Source organism: Microcebus murinus, chromosome 3 (assembly GCF_040939455.1).
Source record: "Microcebus murinus isolate Inina chromosome 3, M.murinus_Inina_mat1.0, whole genome shotgun sequence".
Lineage (NCBI taxonomy): Eukaryota > Metazoa > Chordata > Mammalia > Primates > Cheirogaleidae > Microcebus > Microcebus murinus.
In genome coordinates, this window is record NC_134106.1 from 26,111,258 (window position 1) to 26,136,857 (window position 25,600).

The window sequence follows — 25,600 nt, forward strand, 5'->3', positions numbered from 1 at the left end:
AGGGTGTCTTTAAGTTCTAGTGCATGAAATTTTAGAACCTGGTTAAAGTGTAGAAGATCATGTCTTGAAACTTCATTTTTACATATAACGACTCTGAACCCTTATTAAGAGAAATAGTAGTAATAACAACAAATACTTATATAATACCAGGTACCATTCTAAGCACTTTATATAATTTTAACTCATTTAATTCGCTCATTAACCCTGTGAAGTAGGTACTATTATCATATTCATTCTATAGAAGGAAACTAAGAATATGCTCCAGTTTAATCTTTACAGTCACTCTATGAACTGGGAATTATTGTCTCATTTTAAAATGAAGAAAATAAAATATACCAAAGGGCATATGGCTAGTAACTGATAGAACCAGGTTTTGGTTTTAAGTAATGTCACTTATTTTGTATTAAAATTAGTTTGAAGTTTGTGAATATTCATCAGTGAATATGAATGGGATAAACTTGCTAAAAAGCTTATTGTAGTGTACATATGGATTCCAGGTTGCATTGGTAAATACTGTATGAAAAATTCAAACTGCAAACTGGGAGTTGAATATAGTAGTGTACCCCCTTGTCTGAGAGGGATATGTTCCAAGACCCACAGTGGATGCCTCAAACCATGCATAGTACTAAACTAAAAACATATATACTATGTTTTTTCCTATTTACCCATACCTATAATAAAGTTGAATTTATAAATCAGGCATAATAAGAGATTAAAAGCAATAACTAATGGTAAAATAGGACAGTTATAACAATATACTATAATAAAAGTTATGTGAATGTGGCACATGCCTCTCCCTCTCTTTTTCTTTTTCTCTCTCAATACCTTGTACTGTAGTCACCTATTTTTGGATCATGGTTGGCCACTGGTAAATTGAAATCATGAACAGTGAAACTAGATTTTCGGGGAAAGGGGGGACTACTGTATGAGCAATTTCCAATTTAATTTAAATTTCTATTCACAACGCAGTCTTTCCATATAGAAGCCATCTTTTTATATACAGAAATCATTTTAATATATAATTTTTAGTTTCCTAGGCCAATCCTCATACAGTTATTTGACACATACCTGAAAAATTGAACCATGATATAATAGAGCATAATCTTGTATATAAACAGTTTCTTTGGAAATTTGGTTCAAATTTTTAACTTGGGCTGCTCAAAACCCATCTTTTCTTGATACAGTCAACTATTTAGGGGTTCTACCTCCTTGCTCCAGGATTTGGGATTCTTCAAACTCTCGAGTTAGTGGGACCACCGAAGCACTGGGACCAGTGCTCCAAATGAATAGAAGGGAAGGGGATTGATGGAGGTTGGGGAGCCTAGGTACCTTCTCAGTTGTAAGGGAGAAAAGGAAGGAAATGGGATTCTCATATTTTGATGGGGGAAGTTGATAATGTTACTTTGGAGGGAGATTGAATATTTAAAAGAAAATAAAAATGGGTACATCCTGTTACTAGCAATTCTGCTTGTACTTATCTACCCTATGGAGTTAACTGCTTTGTTTGTATGGAGGCATATAATGGATGGTTACTGAAGTGAAAAACTGGAAATATTTTAAATGTGCATCAGAAGGGAAATAGCTAAATAAAATATGGTATATTGTGTAATAGACTATGATCCAACAGTTAAAAGGAATGAGCAGTTAGATCTTTATTAATCATAATCAGTAACTTTCAGATATGTAATTGTATCAAGAAGGCTTTTATAGAACGATTCATACAGTGATACTGGTTGTTTAAAATAAACCCCTATTTTTTCTATATGTATTTATTATATAAACTTATAAAATATTTTAAAAATTTACCACTAAATTCATAACAATGGTCATCTAGGATTGAATATTATAAATTAAGTGGGTCTTTAGCTTTATTTTATGTAGTCATGTGTAACTTGTGTAAATAAAATTTTAGTTAAAAAGCTAAAAACCTGGTAAGAAAGATAGATGGAAAAGGATAAAATATGCTAGAATTTAGCTGGGAAGGAATTCCATTCAGATATCTTGTGCTTGGGAGTGTAATGTAAAAGGATTTATGGAAGACATCTGGGTATTACAGATAGCCCAAGATTTACATGTAGATTTAGGTAAGTTGTAGGTACATTGTAAAAAGAAATACGTATATTCTAAGGAGTAGCATGTCTCACGAGTAAAATTTTCTTTTCTTTGCCATGGAAATATAACAATGAGTTAAAAAGAGGGTTCTTTTCAAAACTTTTAAAATTTATTTTATTATTTTGAGATGGAGGTCTCGCCATGTTGCCCAGGCTGTGGAGTGCAGTGGCTATTCACAGGCACATGCATTGTGCACTGCAGCCTTGAACTCCTGGGCACAAATGATCCCAAGCTCAAGGGTTCTTTTTTTGGTAGCAGGATCCTGACATTTCTAATGCCTTGTAGTTACAGCCAGTGAAAGTTAAAAAAAAAAAAAAAAAGCCAGAAAGCCATACAAAGAAGTCACAAGTTGGGCAAATAATTTTTAAGTGTTAAAATTAATTCCGTTTTTAATTTGAGAAAATTCTTAAAGTCATTATGACAGTCTCGATCTGAGATCCTAGTACTTTATTTTTCTTAAACTTGTTTTTTAGTGAACTAATTTAGTATGTTTTTTTGCTCAGTAAGCACTGATTTCAAATAAGTAGTGTATAATTTATGAACTTTACCTTTCTAAAGTTCTTTGAAAAGAAATTCTGTTTAAATGTTGTCTGATTGGATAACATAATGAATATGTAAGGATATTTCTGTATTCTTAATAAATGACATTTTATCGATACTAGAGATCTCTGCTTTCAGATCTTTACTGAAAACCCTTTGGCATTTATTGAGTTTCTATTATTTGTCATTCATAGTTGTACCTACTGATAGATGTAGAAAATTTTAAACTGAAATGAAGTAGTTATTCATTCAAAGTAGTAGGATACCAGTGTGAGGAGGAAATGCTAGGAGTTTAAACAATTTTATTAGTATGTAACATGGCATTAATTATACTATAGCATTGATTTCTCTGTTTTATCTGAGATTGACTTTATTTGTAATTAATTAAAGTAACGGCTGCTATTGTCGAATTTTGTGAATATTTAATATTGAATGTGTGAATATTGTGAATGGTTGAACATAAGAGTGATCTTGATAAAATTGAATGATTTGGTAAGATTAAGTCTATTATTAATGATGAATAATACTTTAAGTTCAGTTGTTTAAAAAAAGATGATGATAATCTTAGAGTTCTGTTTTAATGTGTGAGTTTAACTGCTTTGTTGTTAGTAAATTTTTCCTTTCTTAATCTGTGTAAAGGTCTGAACACGAGAGACATTCCCCAAACTGCCCATTTGTGAAAGGTGAGCACACACAGAATGTGCCATTGTCGGTCACTCTAGCAACAAGTCCTGCACAGTTTCCTTGCACGGATGGAACGGACAGAATATCTTGCTTTGGGTCGGGGAGTTGCCCTCATTTTCTAGCTGCTGCAACTAAACGAGGAAAGATCTGCATATGGGATGTTTCCAAACTTATGAAGGTATGTTTTAATTTTAAGATAACAGATTACTCACTGAAAAAAAAATCAATTGTAAACTTAGGTTTTTCATTGCTTTAGGTGCACTTAAAGTTTGAAATCAATGCCTATGATCCAGCAATTGTGCAACAGCTTATTCTATCAGGAGAACCGAGCTCAGGAGTTGATTCAAGGAGACCAACTTTGGCATGGCTGGAGGACTCCTCTAGTTGCTCAGATATACCCAAATTGGAAGGAGATAGGTATGTTAATTTATTGTAGTAGAATTTATCAATGTTATATGTTTTCTTTTCCTAAATTTTATATTCTCATAGTTCTAATTAAGGAGGAAGAAACAATTATCAGGTTAAGACCTGATCAGGAATAAATGTTTGGTTGAAATCTGAAAACTGATTTTTGAAGAAAATTTTCATTCAGAAATGCCATAGTCTATAAAACATACTTTATTTTCTATCTTAATCTGGGTCAGTTGGAAATAATTGCCACAGTGAAAAATAAAGTCTAAATAATGAAATGAAATTCTTGAGTTAGATTTATAATTTCACCTGCTAAATCTTTTCCTAGATCAGTTGAACCAAAGGACTTTTTTTTTTTTTTTTTTTTGAGACAGAGTCTCGCTTTGTTGTCCAGGCTAGAGTGAGTGCCGTGGCGTCAGCCTGGCTCACAGCAACCTCACACTCCTGGGCTCCAGCGATCCTTCTGCCTCAGCCTCCCAAGTAGCTGGGACTACAGGCATGCGCCACCATGCCCGGCTAACAAAGGACTTTTTAGTTTCTCTTTTTTCATTAGCACCTCAAATGATAGAAGTGCTAACAAACAGTGTAATGACCTGAAGTGAGGCAAGAGGGTCTATGCATTTTAAATAGTATACCAGAAATCAGAGTGAGTTGAGGTACCATAATTACTGCTGTAGAAACATTTTGCTAAAATTGCTGCTTTGGATTCTTCTCTACTTAACTTTTCTGACAGATTCCTAATTTTTGTAGCTGCATCTGGTTTATGTGGGGCAGGAGGGTCAAAGTATAATCCTACTTTACCACTTGTTTCTTAAGAAGCTCTGCAGTCGTGACTCTGAACTGGCCTAAGATCACAGAGCAACATTTGCAGTCTTGCCAAGTAGGCAGAATGACACGTTCTGTAAAACACTCAGTTTATGGTAAGCAGTAGGAACTACCACTTTTAAGATTCAATAGGTAGCAATGTGAAATGGAGCCTATTTAACTTTGATCAGATGTCTGAATACACTGAGAATATCTACCATTTCACTTGCAGGGGCTTCTTATGTTTCTGATATGTGATTGATGTTACACTACAGTCAGTGATTTTACTTCACATCACCTTTGGTGGCATGTACTTTTGTTAAGAAGTAATGTGAAATTTTATTAATAGAAATTATTTCACTACTAGAATTAATGAAAAATTCACAACATATTTTACCTTTGTCTAGTTACACTTGGCAGTAACATGTTAATTAAAGAGCTTCATGGTGGTTCTGTCTTTATAAATCCCTGTGAAGTCTTTATTGGAAAGCAGCTTGCACATTGTTGGCTGAGTTTTTGACTGTATTTGCCAATAAGACTGTAAACTAAGCATACTTGATTTGTGATATCTTAGCAATTAGTGGAAAATTAATAGAAGATAATGAAATTTATATGTCCTTTAGATGCCGGTTTTAATTAGAACTTTATCTTGGAATTTTGTAATTTGAGGATTAAAAATTGAATCAAAATATATTTCTAGGATTATACTCCCCCCCCACATACCCACAATCCCCTAGTTAAAATGTACCTTTTTAGGTAAGCATGTATGTAGTATTTCTAAAGGAAATACCCCACAATATTATATGGGATAGAGTTGAAATACAGATCTCTCTGCTTGCTTTTAAGAAACAATCTGTCTAGGGTAGGGTAGAAAGACTGTTTTCTCTGAAAAAAATGTCAAAGGAATCATACAAGATTACCCTAAACTGGTATGGTAGGAGGAAGCTGAAGATGTGAAACTTCATCCCTAACTTTAAGCCCCCTCTATGCTCTTCCCTTCCCCTAGAGGTAGGAGAAGTCCTGTTTGCTTGGTAATGAATATAGTGAGCCAAACTACTTCTGACTTTATGTGGCACAAAATACAATATAATTGGTTTTAAAATACCCTCTGTGGGTTTCATTAGCTTGAAGAATAATACATTAATTGGAGAAATTGAAGCTTATTCAGGAAATTTAAAGTAATTAGCAGTATAGCTTGCTTAGGAATTGTTTTTGACCATTTTTACTTAGAAGACAACATACATCTTTGTTTTGAATTTATTCAAGGAAGATTTGGGAACACACTGAATTGTAATGAATTAACATTTTGTCTGAATGTTTCCTTTGTCATTTATATGTTATAGCTTGTGAAATTTATAAAAATTTCCTGGATTTAACTTTGAAGTTGTTTATGATATTGGTATAAACCAAGGTATCTCTGTGATACTAGTATGTCTAGTTTTCAGAAATACATATAATCTTAACATTTTTAACTTACCCATAATACTTATTTTGCATGTTTATTACTTTGTAGAGGGTTTTGTATCATCTAACAGGCTTTGGTAAATTTAGTGCCTATTATATAATTAATGCATGCTTATTATGGAAAAATTAGAAAACACAGAGTAGCCATAATCACACTATAAAGTTATATTAATGTGTATTTTAGGTATTTTTAATCGTCATTTTTTTTCCTTTTTTTTTTTTTTTGTTTTGAGATTTAGCAAAATTTACTAATCATTTTTAAAAGGTTTTATTCATGTGTACTTTTCATACCACAAAACTCACTCTTTAAGTGTACTATTCAATGATTTTACCCATATGATTTTATCATGTAACAGTTTGAGATTTTTTCTGTCACAAAATACTTTAGGAATAGATGATTTTATATATATATATATTTTAATTTTTTTCTTTTATTAAATTTTTTAAAACTTTTATTATTTTCTTTATTTTTATTTTGTTCCTTCCTTTCAAAGCAACCAGATGTAGATGATTGTATTTTTGAAGACCTTCAGAATAAAACTTACTTTCTTAAGGTTTTTATGTGGCAACCTTCTTTAAAATATTGAGACACCTCAATTCCTTCTTTAAAATATACTACTTTATTTTGCTGTTTATTTCAGTACAATTGGGTAATACCTGACTATTTTTCTTAATTTAATAGCCCTTTTATCCTTGAACCTAGTGTGTTTTCTTGGTTTGTACTTCTTCATTCTGGAGAATTCCTAATCATTAATATTTCTTGTTGGGATTTATTTTGGGTAAATTTTAGGCATCTTATTATTTTTCTGAAATCAGCCAATTAACATTCAAATACTGGAGCTAATTAATTAGTAGCTGGTCTTAAACTTTTTTGCCTTCTTTCTGTGGTTTAAACTACAGCACTAACTTGATTTGTGGACAATTATTACTTGAGAAAAAGTAAAACACAGAAACTTTGTCAAAAATATTTAAGTGATTAAGTTTCCTCCCCCAAGAAATTTTAAACAATGCTTTGGAGTGTGGTATCTTTAAGCATTTTTAATGGAAAATACCAATATATAAATAACATTGTAAATGTCCATGTATTTGAGATGTAAGTGCAATATGTTGTTTTAAAAAAGACAGAATTGCCTTTTCTTTCTATGAAATACATCTTTTTGCTTTTGTAATGAAGTTGTGAGAATTTTAGAAATTGTTGTAGGCATGCTTATTACTAGAGTACAGAGCCTAATAACTGTGTCATTGTGCGCTGTACTTATATCTTGTTGTTTTTGGCCTGCTAACAGTGGAGAGAGGGAGGATAAAAGTGGATGCAAAGAGGAATTCTGACAATTTCTTGGCCACCTTAGTGAAGAGCAAAGGAGGAACTATTGTCTCATCTTGATGCTTATCTTTTGAGTTGTAATAGTTTTCCTACATGTAAAAGGAGTTCTTACCAGCTCCCCCAAAACAAAAATAAAATGTGTATGTGTGTGACTACACATACATACACACACATGTATTTGTACAGCTTTTCAAACTGTGTTTTGTTTTAGGGTAACTCGACTAAATTCAGTAATAGAATAGTTCTTAAAATTTTACTACTGTAAGCTGGTACTTGATTTTATTAGCTGTTGCTGTCTTTTGTCTTTTTATTTGCCCACCCAGTCATGTAACAGCCTTCAGATCCCCATAAATGTTACCATAGATTCTTAGAGGTTTCCACAGTCTATTTCAAGTGGATATTTATTTAATAATATAAGATGACTCATTATCAGTGTTAATTAGTTATTACCTCAGACTATTCTTTATATCTCATTTAAGCTAGTTTTAATAGTTTGTATGTTTATGTTTGAGAGATGTAGCAGTGGTTTAACAGTGTATTTTTTTCTTTGCTTTCTCATATGATGTGTACTTATTTTGAAATTCAAATTGCTTTTATTTTGTCTTTTGATTTAAGTGATGATTTACTGGAGGATTCAGACAGTGAAGAGCATTCCAGATCAGATTCTGTGACAGGTATGTAAAAAGTATTAGGTGATAAATTTTATAAATCCTTACATTTATACACTTCTGGTAAAGCTAATTACCACTTAATTCTAAATTTCTTAGTTAATGCACGCTCTAAATTTTCACTGATATACACAGAAAATAGAAATATTGTATATTAGAGATTATATATACTGTCTCATAATTAAAATTTAAATGGTACCTATTTGAGCCAAAGGAATTAAAGTGATAATTATATTAAATTTTTGTCACATATATTAGGGAATTCAGCATGTTTATTTGTATGATATATTCTATTAACTAAAAGTAATGTTTAAAGCTCTTTATTCCCATAAGAAAACAAATGAATAGAGAATAAATTTTAATGTATATAATTATAGACATTATGACTTCTAATAAATGCTACCTTACTAGCTCATGAAATAGTAAGGCAAAAAATATACTTTATATTTTATAATTATAAAATATATAGTATATTTATATATACTTATTATATAATTATAATATATTATGTATATTTATAAAATATACTTTATATTTTAATGTTATTCTAAAATAACATTTAAGGGTAAGGGCAGAAGAGAGAAAAAAATTAAAAAAAATAACATTTAAATATAAATGTTTAAATGTTATAAAGATTAAAATATATCTATAGAAAAGACTAATAGTACCTCTCAAAATACTTTTTTTTTTTTTTTTTTTTTTTTGAGACAGAGTCTCGCTTTGTTGGCCAGGCTAGAGTGAGTGCCGTGGCGTCAGCCTAGCTCACAGCAACCTCAAACTCCTGGGCTTGAGTGATCCTTCTGCCTCAGCCTCCCGGGTAGCTGGGACTACAGGCATGCGCCACCATGCCTGGCTAATTTTTTATATATATATCAGTTGGCCAATTAATTTCTTTCTATTTATAGTAGAGACGGGGTCTCGCTCTTGCTCAGGCTGGTTTTGAACTCCTGACCTTGAGCAATCCGCCCGCCTCGGCCTCCCAAGAGCTAGGATTACAGGCGTGAGCCACAGCGCCCGGCCTCAAAATACTTTTGCTAGGTCAGAATTTAAATCCTAACTCTGCTAATTATTATAGTCTGATTACATTTATTAATATATAAAATAGTGTATTAACATCTATTATTCAGAGATTTAGGAATTATATAAAGTAAATATATACAAAGCATCCAACATGGTGCCTGGGAAGTAGCCAATATTTTTTAAACAGTGACCACTATTACATTGTGGCTATTCTTTAATGTCAAATGTTGTGTAGTAAGGAGTATATAACTTAATACATCTTTTTAGAAGAGGCATGGTTTTGTATAGTACAGTTCTCAAAGGTTATAGTTAGTGTAGTATAGTAAATGTTCTCCAGATTCTAATTTGTTATGAAATCTTTTTGAAAGCTACCAAACAGAACACTAGACTGCTTTTGGGTTAACCTCAGCTGAAACAGGTTTTAGCAATTTAAAAAAAAAAGCAGGATTATACCCTTAATAATGCACAAATATGTAATTAGTCTTAAAAGAATAAAGAATTAAGTGCATTAAAAAAATAAAAACTGGTAAAGATAATGCTTTTCCTACTTTGTTGTCCTTTTGTAAAAACAGAAAAGAGTTACTAGTTAGAGCTTGAACTTTTTCATAAAATAACTCTTTGGTCTTGTCAAGTCACTTGAACTCTAAGGGTTTTTTACAGTTTTTCCTTTGTAAAGTGTTTGCACAAAATGTTCTTCCATGTTCCTTTTTCTGTTTTAAATTTTTTGATTCTAACTATACCCCTTTGTGTGTTATGTCTTTGTTCTTTTCTCTGGGCCTAAAGGTCTCAGTATGTGTTTTTGTAATTATAATACTCATATTTGGTCTATTTTCTTAGGTCTTTTCTACCTTCATCTTTTTCATCTATGCCTGTTTGGTTTTTCACACTTCCTTTAGATGCTGTAATTCTTTTTACGTTGCTTCTCATGGTAATCTAGAAAATTGCCACATATTTTTGTTGACTGCATGTGACACCTCTCTTAGGGGTGGTAATGTTGTCTTTATGTAGTATTAGAAAGTAGCTATAGGAAGAAAGAAACCCCTTCCCATTTACAAATTTTAATTGCCTCATTTGAGGATTCACAAGTAGCTCATTCATTCATAATAAAATATTATAATTTCTAAACTAATTTTGTTATATTGAAAGACTACTGGTGACTTTATGGAGGCTCATGCAGTAGCCATATGTATACTTGATACTAATGGTTGATGTGTTCTCTTCTGGAAGTATCGACATTTACAGCTCTGTTTCCCATCTAATTAAATGACATGATCTGAAGAATTGTAGAATATATTTCTTAATTTTAAAAATGTGAGTGCAGACTAAGGGACATCAGTTTTTCAGTTGAAGGTAGTAAACTTTTGAAAGTATTCGATTGGTAACAGAAAAGTTTGGTTTTTGGACCACATATGAGAATTAAGAATGCATGGCTTGTGAACAGTGAGAAAAATGTGTGGCAAGAGATTAAAGAAAGGTTCAAATTGAAATGTAATGGTTTTAGAAAATGGCCTAGATAAAACCTAATTGATGACCTTAGAAAGTATTCTTGCAGAAGCTGTGAGTCTTGACACAGCTAACATGTGTAAGCAGAGTAGGGTTTCCCCAGTGACTGTCTGAAGAATATCACACTGCAGGATGTTTGTAGGTATTTGTGTAAAAATTTACTTTGTAGCCTAGTAGATTTTAGAATTTGAGGTAAGTGGAGATGACAGGTTTACTTACTTTCAGTTATCATTGTACTTGTTAGTTTTCTTAAGTAGAATATATAGTTTATCCTGTTTCCTAGACATTGATTAAATATTTGAGAAGCAGAGTAATAATGTCACTTGTTATATATTTTTTGTTTTTAATGAGCAGTTTTACCTCACATGCTATTTATTTCAAATATTGTCCTAAATGTATTTAATATAGTAGTTTATGGTTTATTTATTTTGTCTTAATACCTACGCAGACTAAAATTGTTTTTTTCTTGGCAATTTCGTACCATAACTTACTAAAAAAAAATCCTTTAATTAAGTTTTTCAGTTTAGTCCAGAAAACAATTGAGCATCCTCAGGATTTATGTAATGTTACAAAAATATCTCACTTTTGACCTTCAGTTTCCAATCTCAAGTAGTAGAGAAAATATACATAAATATTGAATGGCAGTAAAAAGGTTGCATGTGAGTATAGTCAAATGAGTATTTAAATAAATGAACAGTTTCATTAGTACAGTCACTTTTTATAACTAAAATTTTTCTTCTAGTTTAGATAGAAAAGGTTTTGGTATTAGAAGATAGTGTTAAGATGTCACGTGAAGTGACATCATCCCCAGATTATGGGACGTTTTAGAGAAAGCTTTGAGTGAGCATGTTGAAGAGATCATGAATGAAATAGTTAACAAAAATGGTATAAAAGGAGCTTTCCATATACCTTAAGTGTTTGATGGTCCACGAGTCTCTGTTGTTTTTTCTTTACATGGACAGCTGTCAGGCCTTCATTCAGTCACCTTAAGTTCTTTTACATGTATTTCTTTTACTCTTTTTTGTTCTTCCTATCTAAATTGCAAAGGCAATTCTAATTTTTTATATTTCCAGAAATCAGCCTAGAGTCATATTTATGTTATTGTTGCTAATAATGTTGCTGCCTGATAGTTTGTGCTATTGAGAAAAAACCAGATTGGTTGAAACATTTTCAGTTCAGTATCAAGAGATTATACCTGATTTGGGGGTTTACTGACATCTATTGTAAGGTTTAGTGTAAACGGAGATCATATGTTTAAAAGGCTGAGACAGAGAAATGATTTTTGTATGATTTGTCTCCCATCCAAGTACTAACCAGGCCCGACCCTGCTTAGCTTCCGAGATCAGACGAGATTGGGCGCGTTCAGGGTGGTATGGCCGTAGATGATTTTTTGTACGATTTGTAAGGGGACACCTTAAAGAGAACATGATAGACAATAAGAGATAATGTAGATGTGTGATTTAAATTAACTATAAATTAGCAGGAAATATTATAGAAGACACATTTCAGTTTAAAATGACAAACTTTGGGAACATTTTCTTCCTGGTTATTTTTTTCTAAGCTGAGGTTAGAATTAAATTACATATTCTGACAATTCACTGATAAATCAGCATGGGCTGGGGAGAGAGAGAAGAAATGCTATAATTCCTTCAAAACGACAAAGGGAATTGAGATTATAGTCACTTTTGATGGATATTCTACAAAATGCATAAATGACAGATGTATAAATATTGAGTATCTTGTTGGTTTAGAATTAAAGTGCAAAATCCTGTTATTTTGATACTAATTTAAAGTGATGAATAAATATCTTTGTTCTTTAACTCTTTTAATCTCCTAAATTTATTTATTTATTTTTTTTGAGACACAGTCTCGCTTTGTTGCATCAGCCTACCTCATAGCAACCTCAAACTCCTGGGCTCAAGCGATCCTCCTGCCTCAGCCTCCCGAGTAGCTGGGACTATAGGCATGCGCCACCATGATCGGCTGATTTTTTTTCTATATATATTAGTTGGCCAATTAATTGCTTTCTTTTGATAGTAGAGAGGAGGTCTCGCTCTTGCTCAGGCTGGTTTCGAACTCCTGACCTTGAGCGATCCACCCGCCTTGGCCTCCCACAGTGCTAGGATTACAGGTGTGAGCCACCGCGCCCAGCCCCCTAAATTTTTTTTAAAAGGGGGATTTACTCACAAATTATCCAAATATATTCTGAATTGAAAATAATTTTGAGTCCCTTGGTTTTTCTGAGTAGGTTCATCTCAGATTTGATTAAATTTATTTAAAAATACCTAATGTCCATAGGGGATTGGTTCTAGGACCCCCCCCCCCCCCCCCCCCCGTGAATATCAAAATCCAAAAATGCTCAAGTCCTTTATGTAAAATGATATAGTATTTGCATATAACCTATGCACATTGTCTTGTATACTTTATATGATCTCTCTAGATGACTTATAATACCTAATCATTGTAAATGCTATCTCAATAGTTGTTATTCTGTAATTTTAGGGAATAATGGCAAGAAAAAAGTCTGTACCTATGCAGTATAGACACAGCCAGTCATTTTTTCCCCCAAATATGTTTTTAATTAATTAAAAAAAATTTTTTTTTAAAAAGAGACAGGCCATCTTGCTCTGTTACCCAGTCTAGAGTACGGTGGTATGATCACAGCTCACTGCAGCCTCCAACTCCTGGGCTCAGGTGATCCTCTTGTCTCAGTCTCTTGAGTAACTGGTACTACAGGCTTGTACCACCATACCTGGCTATTTAAAAAAAATTTTTTTTGTGGAGATGAAGTCTTGCTGTTGCCCAGGCTGGTCTCAAATATGGGCTCAAGTAATCCTCCTGCCTTGGACTCTCAAAAGTTCTGGGATTACCTGCATGAGCCACCATGCGCAGCTTTTTCCAAATATTTTCAATCCAAGATTGGTTACATCCATGGATTTGGAATCCATGAATATGGAGGGCTGACTTTACTTTAAATGCTTTTGCTTATATAATTATAATGCACTGTCTGGATGAGTATGAAAAAAAAAATGAAAATGTTAAACTGCAGATTTTAACTTTATTTAAAGGCCGTATCTAATGAATATTCTTCCTTTTCAAAGGGCAAACATCGCAGAAGGAAGCCATGGAAATAAGCCTTGACATAACAGCCCTGAGCATTCTCCAACAGCCAGAAAAACTCCAGTGGGAGATTGTTGCAAATGTGCTTGAAGATACTGTTAAAGATCTTGAAGAACTTGGGGCAAATCCTTGCTTAACAAACTCTAAGAGTGAAAAGACAAAGGAAAAGCACCAGGAACAACACAACATTCCCTTTCCATGTTTATTAGCTGGAGGTTTATTAACATATAAATCTCCTGCTACCTCACCCATTAGTAGTAATTCTCACAGGTCACTGGATGGTTTAAGCAGAACTCAGGGTGAAAGTGTATCAGAACAAGGGTCAACTGACAATGAATCCTGCACTAATTCAGAACTAAATTCTCCTCTGGTAAGGAGGACTTTACCCGTTTTACTTCTTTATAGCATCAAGGAATCTGATGAGAAAGCAGGAAAAATCTTTTCACAGATGAACAATATTATGAGTAAAAGTTTGCATGATGATGGTTTTACCGTTCCGCAGATTATTGAAATGGAGCTGGATAGTCAGGAGCAGTTGTTGTTGCAGGATCCTCCTGTGACATACATTCAGCAATTTGCAGATGCAGCAGCCAATCTTACCTCTCCAGATTCTGAGAAGTGGAACTCTGTATTTCCCAAGCCTGGGACTTTGGTTCAGTGCTTGAGGCTGCCAAAGTTTGCAGAGGAGGAGAATCTTTGTATAGACTCAATAACTCCTTGTGCTGATGGAGTTCATTTGTTGGTAGGACTGCGGACATGCCCTGTTGAATCCTTGAGTGCAATAAATCAAGTAGAGGCCTTGAATAATTTAAATAAATTAAACTCTGCACTATGTAATCGACGGAAAGGTGAACTAGAATCAAATCTTGCTGTAGTGAATGGTGCAAATATTAGTGTAATCCAACATGAATCACCAGCAGATGTACAGACTCCTTTGATAATTCACCCTGAGCAGAGGAGTATTAGTGGTGGATATCTAATTCTTTATAAAATGAATTATGCCACTCGGATAGTGACTTTAGAAGAGGAGCCAATAAAAATCCAACATATCAAAGATCCCCAGGACACAATTACCTCACTCATTTTGCTTCCACCAGATATATTGGATAATCGGGAGGATGACTGTGAGGAACCTGTTGAGGAAATGCAGTTAACCTCAAAGAATGGCATTGAGAGAGAAAAAACGTCTGACATTTCTACTCTTGGACACCTGGTAATAACTACTCAGGGAGGATTTGTAAAAATATTAGATCTTTCAAACTTTGAAATTTTGGCCAAAGTGGAGCCTCCCAAAAAGGAGGGCACTGAGGAACAGGACACATTTGTTTCTGTCATTTACTGCTCTGGCACAGACAGGCTATGTGCATGCACCAAAGGTAAGCTGTTTGTTTGATTCTTCTGCAAATCTTAAAAATCCATGTATATGGCATTTGTGTGTGTACCTAGCATGAATTTTAGATTCATATAGACGGAGAAGAATTTATTTTTTTATAATGAAGTGGTAAAGCCTTCTGTTTAAACTGTTCTTAAAATTTTTTCCTACTGTCCTGAATAAGGGTTCTTACTGTAAATAAGTTAATCCAGAAAGTATCTTCTTTGCTTTAGACTCAAGAAAATAGCTTGCTGTTATTTCTGTGAATTGTGACTTTGCATCTGTTCAAATTGGTGACCTTGGGCAAGTTCTTTAAACTCAGTAAACTTGTTTTTTATTTATATACTAGGATAAGGCCTATTTCCTAGGCTTGTTATAATTAAGTGAAATAATGTGTGTAAAGTTTCTGGCACAGATACTGGTTATTTCCTTGTGAAATAAAAATACTTAGCAAATAATTATTTTGCCAAATAAAACTTGTCTGATTTATTCCTAACTTTTGACTGGCGGTGAATCAGTTTTGCAGCATCTGAAGTCCCATGTAAAATAGCATAGTGTGCAATGTTTTTTCCTATTTTTCATATACATCTTAAGTTGGGGATATAAAGTAATTTCTGTAAAGGATTACTGATAATATCAGGCAAAATGAATACTCTTATTGATAATTTACTAGGAATTTAGGACCAGGAGATATTTGAAGCATAGGCAACTATAACCAAGGCATGGTGGAGGAATTGGAATTTTATAAGAGTTACACATATTTATCATCTGTGGTTCTAGTAGGAATGAACCTGAGTTTTCTCTAGCTTTAAAGAGATCTCAAGAGTTTAGCCCATGAAGGATAATTGTTAACATGGTGTTCAGATTGCGTTTTTTGAACTACATCTAAGTGAAATAACAAGGAAAAAGAATCTTCAAATAACATCAAAATCCAACTAAATTAATTTAAAAAATGAGCAGTGTAGAACAACTTAAGATTAATAAAACTTTAAATTAGAGTTGAAAAGTTCAGAGCAACCATTAAAATACTATGTGGTATCAAACATAATTTGAATTTTATTGATCACATATATAGGTGTCAGTTCATTGTAAGAATTTTACCTCTTTTAATTCATTCAGTCATCTTACCAACTTTATGAGGTATGTACTATTATCGTCTCCATTTTGTAGATAAAGAAACTGAACGAAAGAGAGGTTAAGTAACTTACAGAGCTAATAAATGGCATAGCCAGTGATCAAACCTGGACAGTCTTTCATCAGAGTGCTTTAAATGACATTATACTACCATAATGTAAGAAAAGCCAAAGAATCATACGTTGAATTCTTTGCAGTCTTTTAATCTGAAATATTTAAAAATTGAAAACAGTTAATTTGCCAAAGATCATCCAAAATGGGTTGGAACCTAGGTGACCTGGCCCCAGGGCGCATCTTTATAAGACACTAGTATTTTCCAGAAATGCAATAACGGTTTAATGCTTTCAATTATTTGATGAGATATCCTTTAGGCAACTCAGAGGAGAAATGGTATTTAAGCTTAAATATTTAAGTACTAAGTATTTAAAATAGTAGTATTTAAAGTAGATGGTTGTTTACTTGGAGTTTGGACAGTAAGAAGCTTTAGGAAGTAATCTCATGTGATAGGAAATTTATCCAGGTGAGTTGAAAGGTAAGAAAAAGCCTGAGAAATGAACCACTTAAAAAAGTTATCTTCTGGCCTGGCACAGTGGCTCCTCCCTGTTATCCTAGCACTTTGGGAGGCCAGGGGGAGAGGATCACATGTACTCAGGAGTTTAAGACCAGCCTGAGCAAGAGTGAGACTCGTCTCTACTAAAAATAGAAAAATTAGCTGGGCGTTGTGGCGCGCCTGTAGTCTCAGCTTCTTGGGAGGCTGAGGCAGGAAAATTGCTTGAGTCCAGGAGTTTGAGGTTGCTGTGAGCTAGGCTGATGCCACGGCACTCTAGCCCAAGTGGCAGAGCGATACTCCATCTCAAAAAAAAAAAAAAGTTATCTCTTAATTTTTTAAGGATTGACTGATAAAGGAGCATTTGAAAAGATACTGATAAAAATAAAGGGGAAAGAAAAGTTGATATCTTAAAATATGTATTACCATAAGTACAGGCCATAAGTACAGGTATGATTTTTAACAAGCATCTCTGACTGAGTCCAATGTATGTGATACTGTGTTTTGAGTACATTCAAATAAAATAAAACTCTTTTCTCATGAACAGTCATTGAATCTTTTCATAAAAATCTGCAGTTAGTAAATATCTTGAGCTAATTTTATGTAGGATTAAAAATGTACTAAATGTAGGTTTGATAAAGCTATCTTTGATTAAAATTCAGAAATAGAAAATACACGTATATACGTGAAATTTTGGAAAAGGCAAGTAAAAAATCATGAATTTCTTTATAAAATATCTAGAGTTTAAAATGAAAGATAAATTGGTATTCTGCTTGATGCAGTTACATTTAAAATAGGAAAAAAATGAGAAGACAGGACTAAGATGTATCAATGAAACATAAGATGAAACATTTATGGTACCTGACAAACATATTAATGCCTACAAAATGAAGTTTTTTTTTTTTTGTTTTTTGTTTTGAGACAGAGTCTCGCTTTGTTGCCCAGGCTAGTGTGAGTGCCGTGGCGTCAGCCTAGCTCACAGCAACCTCAAACTCCTGGGCTCGAGCGATCCTTCTGTCTCAGCCTCCCGAGTAGCTGGGACTACAGGCATGCGCCACCATGCCTGGCTAATTTTTTATATATATATCAGTTGGCCAATTAGTTTCTTTCTATTTATAGTAGAGACGGGGTCTCGCTCTTGCTCAGGCTGGTTTTGAACTCCTGACCTTGAGCAATCCGCCCGCCTCGGCCTCCCAGAGAGCTAGGATTACAGGCGTGAGCCACCGCGCCCGGCTCAAAATGAAGTTTTTTTATGAGGTTACAATTAAAAGGCAAGATACCATCCAAAGTAACAGTACTGAATATAGATGTGACCCCAACCACATAAAGCTGTATACTTGTAATGATATTCAGAGGGAGCATAATAAGGAGTTGAGCATAATTGCTTTGAAAGTCCTTAATATTCCCACTACCTGGGATTATTGGTCTATATGGTTATATCCTTCTTTTTTTTATTTTATTTTATATTATTTATTTTTTTTTTTATTTATTTTTATTTTTTTTTATTTTTTATTTTTTTTTGAGACAGAGTCTCACTTTTGTTGCCCAGGCTAGAGTGAGTGCCGTGGCGTCAGCCTAGCTCACAGCAACCTCAAACTCCTGGGCTCAAACGATCCTCCTGCCTCAGCCTCTCAAGTAGCTGGGACTACAGGCATGTGCCACCATGCCCGGCTAGTTTTTTGTATATATATTTTTAGTTGGTCAATTAATTTCTTTCTATTTTTTTTTTAGTAGAGACGGGGTCTCGCTCAGGATGGTTTCGAACTCCCAACCTCGAGCAATCCGCCCGCCTTGGCCTCCCAGAGTGCTAGGATTACAGGCGTGAGCCACTGCGCCTGGCATTCCTTTAGTCCTCTGTTCTTGGTTTGCTGAGAATTCCAATAGGAAGAGATATTGTTTTTTGTCAAACACTTGTTTGCCTCCATTGGGATCACGATACGGGTTTTGTTTTTTAGTTTCGTATGGTGAATTATGTTGATTGAGCTAAAAATATTATTCACTTATGTATAGAGACAGAGTCTCACTCTTTTGTTTAGGCTGGACTGCAGTGGTGTAATCATAGCTCACTGTAACCTCGAACTCCTATGCTCACGCAATTCTCACACCTCAGCCTCCCCAGTAACTAAGATTACAGGCACCCACCACCCCATGCCCAGCTATTTTTTTGGATTTAATTATTTGTAGAGATAGTCTCTTGCTATTTTGCCCAGACTGTCTCAAACTCAAGTCATACTCCTGCCTTGGCCTTCCAAATGCTGAGATTTACAAGTATGAGCCATTGTGCCGGGCACATTGATTGATTTTTGAATGCTAAATCAACTTTGCGTTTCTGGGATAAAACCTACTTGGTGATAGTGCATTATTGGACTCACTTTGCTAAAATTTTGTTCATAATTTTTATATATTCATGAGGAATATTATATGGCTCTTGTAATCTTTCTTTTTATTTTATTTTTGTTTCTTGTAATCTTTTTCTGGTTTTTTGTATCAGAGTAATGCTTGTCTGATAGAATGAGTTGGAAAGTTTGCAAACTAACAAGAGAGCCTGGCAAAAAGGGGGGTGGAGAATGAGGTGGAAAGTATTCTTTCTCCAGTTTTGTGGTAAAGTTTGTGTAGAACTGGTCTTATTTTTTCCTTAAATGTTTGATAGAATTTACCAGTGAAGCCCCTTGGCCTTGGAGATTTTTTTTTTTTTTGACAAAAAGATTTGTGGCTATGCAAATTAAGTTTGTTTTATAGGGAATTATTGAGGTTATCCACACACTTATTCTTTAGTGAGCTCCAGTAATTTCTTTGTCAATTTTATTTAAGTTATCAAATTTTAGCATGAAGAGTTTCATAATATTAGCCAGGTGTGGTAGTATGTGCCTGTAGGCCTAACTACTCAGGAGACTGAGGTGGGAGGATCACTTGAGCCATAGGAGTTTGAGGCTGCAGTTAGCTAAGATCTCACCACTGCGATCCAGCCTGGGTGACAGAGGGAGACCCTGTCTCAAAAAAACCCAAAAAACAAACAAACAAAAAAACAACCAAATATTCCCTACAATCCTTTTAATATCTTTAAACTCTTTACTGATGCCACTGCTCTTATTCATGACACTAATGATTTTTGTGTCGTCTTTCTTTTTTCCTGATCAGTCTAGCTAGAGATTTATCAGTTTTATTGATTTTTTTTTTAAACAATCAGCTTCTGGTTTAAATGACATTTTTACTTGTTGTTTCCCTTGTCACTGATTTCTACTCTAATGTTATTTCCTTTCTCTTTCTTGCTTTGGGTTTATTTTGTTCTTTAGTTTCTTTACTTTTTTTTCTTTTTTAAAAATGGATTCCATGGAGAACTAGCTCTAATTTCTTATGGTAGAAGCTTGTGTTATTGGTTTGAGATCTGCTTTGATATAGGAATTTTAAAGCTATGAATTTTTTTGGAAGCACTGCTTTACCTGTATCACCCTAAATTTTATATCTTTTATTTTTCTTTTCATTTAGTTCAAAATATGTTCTAAGTTCCCTTTCTTTCATTTAGAACTGTTTTGTTTAGCCTCTAAATATTTGAGATTTCTCTAGATTTCTTTCTGTTCTGATTCTCTAATTCCATTGTGGTCAGAGAACATAATTTGTTGTATGTTGTTAGTGTTTTATGGCCCAGCATATGGTCTGTCCTGGAGAGAGTATTCCATATGTACTTTAAAAGGATGTGTATTGTGAACTTACTGGGTAGAGTGTTCTATAAATTTCACTTGTATAAATTTATGCTGTTAGAGTTATTAGTCTTCCTGATTTTATATGGAGTTCTGTCATTTTTGAAAGCAAATATTGAAATCTCCAGTTATTTTTTGTTGAATTGTTTTCTTTTTAACTTCTATTGCTTTACTTAGTCTGAGGCTCTTTTGTTTGGGAGAATCTTTCATAATTGTTACATCTTCCTGTTGGATTGACCCTTTTGTCATTACGAAATAGTGTCATATGAATAAAATCACTTTCACTGTCTTATGATTATAGTTTGCTGTCTTATGGTTATAGTTTGCATCAGTTACTTATTGATGAATGTAGTTAGGTCTTGCTTTTTTATGCAGTTGAGTAATCTGCCCTTTTCATTTGAATCAGTTCATATTTAATGTAATTGCTGCTATGGTTGCATTGATGTTTGCCATTTTGATGTTTTAAATACTTTTTACATTCCTTTCTTATTCCTTCAATGCATTCTTTTGTATTGAATAAGTATTTTTAGTGTACTATTTTAATTCTTCTGTTGCTTTTAAAAAACATTTATATAACATTAGTAAAGAATAATTTATTAGGACCATTCAGGGCCCTACTGGCAAACCAGGAAATCTTGTATCTACGGATGTGTCCATCCTCCGTCCTCCCAAACTCTGCCCTTCTTCTAGAGATAATTGTTACTCAGAATAATTTTTATATCTTTCCTTTTAATAAGAAAACTGGTTTTATACTTCATATGTAAATGTTAGAATGACATGTTGAGTTTCGGTTGTTTTTGTACTTTATAAAAATGGTCTCAAACTTTAGTTTTGGAGGACTTGCTTTTCCCCTCTTATGTTTTAAAATTGCCCATATTGTTGCCTATCGTTTAGATTATTTAATTTTCACTTCTGCATAGTACTCCATTGGTCCATAAACCCACAAATTTATCCATTTTCCTGTCAGTGAACATCTGGGTTGTTTCCAGTTTTTTTGCAATTAGGAACTCTGCTGCTATAAACATTTTTATAAGTTCCCTGGTGCACACATGTAAGAGGCTCTTAGGGTATATTTTAAGAGCACAACTGTTGGATCATGGAATATAATTATTTTTCTTTCCTTTTTGTTATTGTGGTACATACATATAACAAAGTATTTTAATCATTTTATAGCATACAATATAATGGCATTAAGTATGTTCATAATCTTGTATAACCACCACTATTTCTAGAATTTTTCCATCATCTTAAACAGAAACTCTGTATCCATTAGACAATAACTCCCCATTCACTCTGCCTTCTGCCTGGGAAGTTCTCCAGCAGTCTCCAACCTTTTTGGTACCAGGGATCATTTTCATGGAAGACAGTTTTTCCATAGGTGGCGTGGGAGATGGTTTTGAGATGATTCAAGCACTTTACATTTATTGTGCACTTTATTCCTATTATTACATTGTAATATTTAATGAAATAATTATACTATTCACCGTAGGTTGGGGATCCCTGCTCTATTCTATTTTCTGTCTCTGAATTTGCCTGTTGTAGACAGGCCATATAAGTGAAATCATACAAATTTGTCCTTTGTGTCTGGCTTTAGTATATTTTTAACTTAGTATATTTTTAAGGTTCATACATCTAGTATGTATCACATCTTCATTCTTTTTTATGGCCAAATAATATTCCATTGTATGTATATACAGTAGGACCCCCTTATCTGCGGTTCCATTTACCTGTGTTCAACTGCGGTCTGAAAATATTAAATGGAAAATTTCCGAAGTCAACATTTCATATTGTGCAGTGTTCCAAGTAGCATGTTGAAATCTCCTGTTGTGCCACTGAGAACATGAGTCATCCTTTTGTCCAATGTCTCCATGTTGTATATGCTACCTGCCTATTAGTCACTTAGCAGTCTTTTTATCAGATTCACTGTCATGTTCAAGCAACCCTTATTTTACTTAATATGGCCCCAAAGCACAAGAATAGTGAAGCTGGCAGTTCCAGTATGCCAAAAAGAGGCAGTGTTTTTTGAGACAAGAATCTTCCTTTGTCTCCCTGGCTAGAGTGCAGTGGCCTCATCATAGCTCCCTGCAACCTGAAACTCCAGGGCTCAGGTGATCCTCTTGCCTCAGCCTCCCAAGTATCTGGGCTTATATGCGTGAACCACCACACCTGGCTAATTTTTCTATTTTTCTTAGAGACGGGGATTTGCTTTTGCGCAGGCTGGTCTTGAACGCCTATCCTTAAGCAATCCTCCTGCCTTAGCCTCCCAAAGTGCTTGGATTACAGGTGTGAGCCACTGGGCCTGGCAAGAGAGACTGTTTTAAAGTGCTTTCTTTAAGTGAAAAGGTGAAAGTTTTGGACTTCATAAGGAAAGAAAAAAATTCTATACTGAAGTGCCTAAGGGCTGTGATAAGAATGAATCTTCTGTTTGTGAAATTGTGAACACTATATTGTTATAATTCTTCTATTTTTCTTATTGTTAATCTCTTACTGTGCCTAATTTATAAATTAAACTTTATGCTAGGTATGTATGTATGTATAGGAAAAATATGTATAGGGTTCATTACTATCCATTGTTTCAGGCATCCACCTCAGGTCTTGGAACTTACGCCCCAAGGGTAAGGGGCGACTACTGTAACACATTTTGTTTATCCATTTGTCTGTAGATGAACACTTGGGTTGTTTCTACCTTTTGGCTGTTGTAAATAATGCTCCTGTATACATTGATGTACAAGTATTTGGAGTCCCTATTTTCAGTTCTCTTGGTTATATACCTAGGAATGGAATTGCTGAGTCATATGGTAATTTTATGTTGAACTTTTTTAAGAATCATGAAATGATTTTCTACAGAGGCTGCATAATTTTACTTTTCCATGAGCATCCTGGAAGGGTCTCAGTTTCTCTACATCCTGGCCAACTTTTGTTATTTTTCATTTTTTTTGATACTAGCCAACTTGGTGGTTGTGAAATGGTATCTTAATGTGGTTTTGATTTGCATTTTCCTAATAAGCCACATTGAGAATTTTTTCATTGTATTTCTTCTTTGTTAGAAATGACTATTCATGTCCTTTTGAATTGGGTTGTTAATTTTTTTTGTTGGAAGGAATTTTTTTGTTGGAATAAAAAAATTGTAGGAATTTTTTTTAAAAAATTCAGGATAGTAAACCCTTATTAAATATGATTTGGAAATATTTTCTCCCATTCTCTGAGCTGTCTTTTCACTTTCTTGATAGTATCTTTCATACACAAAGCAGTTTAATTTGAAAAAGTCTGATTTATCTTTTAGTGATAATCTGCTTAAGTTCATATGTTACTTTCTTATTTTCCTTCAGTTTTTTAATCCATTGTTCCCTTTGGGTAATTCACCATATAAACACAGTTGACTTAACATCTTTGACTATTAATTCCAATGCCTGGACTTTCTTGGATGGTTTCTGTTAAATTATTTTTTTCCTGTGAATCGGCCATTCTTACCTATTTCTTGAGTGCTTTGTAATTTTTTGTTGAGATGATGACATTAGTATTATAATTTGGTACCTCTGGAAATCTGATTCTCCTACCTAGGGAGATTTTTTGCTTGTTGCCACCTGCAGTCACACATTTTTGACTTTTACAAACCATTTTTTTTTTTTTTTACAAAGGCCATAGAACCCCTTGTCCCTTCCAAAAAAAGGTTCTGTCACTTTAAATCTTCCTGTAGATGCTGCTTGGCAAAGTGGCTGCAGCCTTCGAAGGCTGAAAAGGAGTCAAATGTCTACTCTGGTCCCTCAAGGAACTACCAGTCCAACCAAATGCATAGCAGGTGCGTGTAGGCTACTCTTTTATTGGAGAGCCTCCCGCTTCCCCAGGCACTCCTAGGTTTGTTCTAAGTGTCCTGTTAGGTTCTAGAGTTCTGAAATAGTTGATTCCAGTTACACTTTCTAGTTCACTGGTTGTTTTGGTGGAGGGACTCATTCCTAGAGCTTCCTACTCTGCCATTTGACATGAAATCACTGGTCCCTGTGTTGATTCTTTTTTTCTTTTACACTACTTTTTTTTTTGAGTTATATTTTTAGTGGTTTAATTTATAACACAATCTGCTTCAGAATAATAATAACTTAATTCTGGTAAAATATATAGACACTTTGCTCTTATCTTTGCCCCCATATATTACATTTAGATAGGCTATAAACCCAACAAAAACATGTGATGATTATTTTGTACAACCTTTTTCTTTCTTTCTGTGTTTTTTTTTTTTTTCTTTAAAACTACAGATGGAATTGATGTGTTTTTTTTTTTTAAGACAGAGTCTCTCTGCATGACCTGTGGCAGAGTACAGTGTCATCACATAGCTCATTTGTGACCTCAAATTTCTTGGCTCAAGTGATCCTTCTGCCTTACCCTCCCAGATAGCTGGGACTACAGGCGCATGTCACCATGCCCTGCTAATTTTTCTATTTTTAGTAGTGATAGATAGTGTCTCACTGTGTTGCTCAGGCTGGTCTTGAACTCCTGAGCTCAAGCAGTCCTCCTGCCTCAGACTCCAAGAGTGCTAGGATTATAGGCATGAGCCCCCGTATCTGGCCCTACAACCCCTATCTTTTAAAATAGTTGATAAAGAAATGAAAAAAAGTTATTATGTTTACCTACTTACCATTTCTAGCTGTTATTTTTGCCTGTGAATTTGGTGTTGCTTTCTTTCTTCTTGACTTTCTTTGGTGATTACTGTAAGGCCGGTCTGCTAACATATACTTCTCTCAGTCTTCATTTCGTGTTCATTTCTGAAGAATAATGCTGTATATAGAATTATTAATGAAAGTTTTGTTCTATACTTTGAATGCCATTCCATTGCCTCTGGTTTCCATTGTTTCTGATAAGTCATCTGTTAATTTGTATTGGTGTTTTTGTGTATTGTTGTTTTTTTGAGTAATTTTTATCTTGCTGTTTTCATGATGTTCTCTTTGCCTTTGACTCTTAATAGTTTGTATGTATGTGTGTTCTCTCTTTGTGTTTATCCTGTTTTAGGTTCATTGAATTTGAGTAGATTTGTAGGATAACGTTTTCTATCAGATTTGTTAAGTTTTTGCCTGTTATTTCTTCAGTTTTTTTTCCTACTTCTCTCTTCTTAATGGAATTCCCATTACATGTATATTCTTATATTTGATATGCCCTTTAGGTCTCTGAGGTTCTTTTTACTTAAAAAAAAGTTTCCTTTTGTTATTA

The 25,600-nt window shown here is 33.9% G+C and overlaps 1 protein-coding gene across 11 annotated transcripts in view; it reads left to right on the forward strand.

Moving 5' to 3' along the window:
* Window positions 1–25,600, forward strand: part of BIRC6 (baculoviral IAP repeat containing 6) — a 237,240-nt gene that overhangs the window by 42,796 nt on the left and 168,844 nt on the right. For all 11 annotated transcript variants that reach the window (XR_001160238.3, XM_012788389.3, XM_012788384.3 and 8 more), the window contains exons 7-10: window positions 3,292–3,514; window positions 3,593–3,753; window positions 7,955–8,013; window positions 13,632–15,026. Coding sequence is in view for 10 of the 11 variants with exons in the window: in XM_012788389.3 (XP_012643843.1) it covers window positions 3,292–3,514; window positions 3,593–3,753; window positions 7,955–8,013; window positions 13,632–15,026 (1,838 nt within the window). In the remaining variant the exon portion in view is untranslated. The remainder of the gene's footprint in view (window positions 1–3,291; window positions 3,515–3,592; window positions 3,754–7,954; window positions 8,014–13,631; window positions 15,027–25,600) is intronic.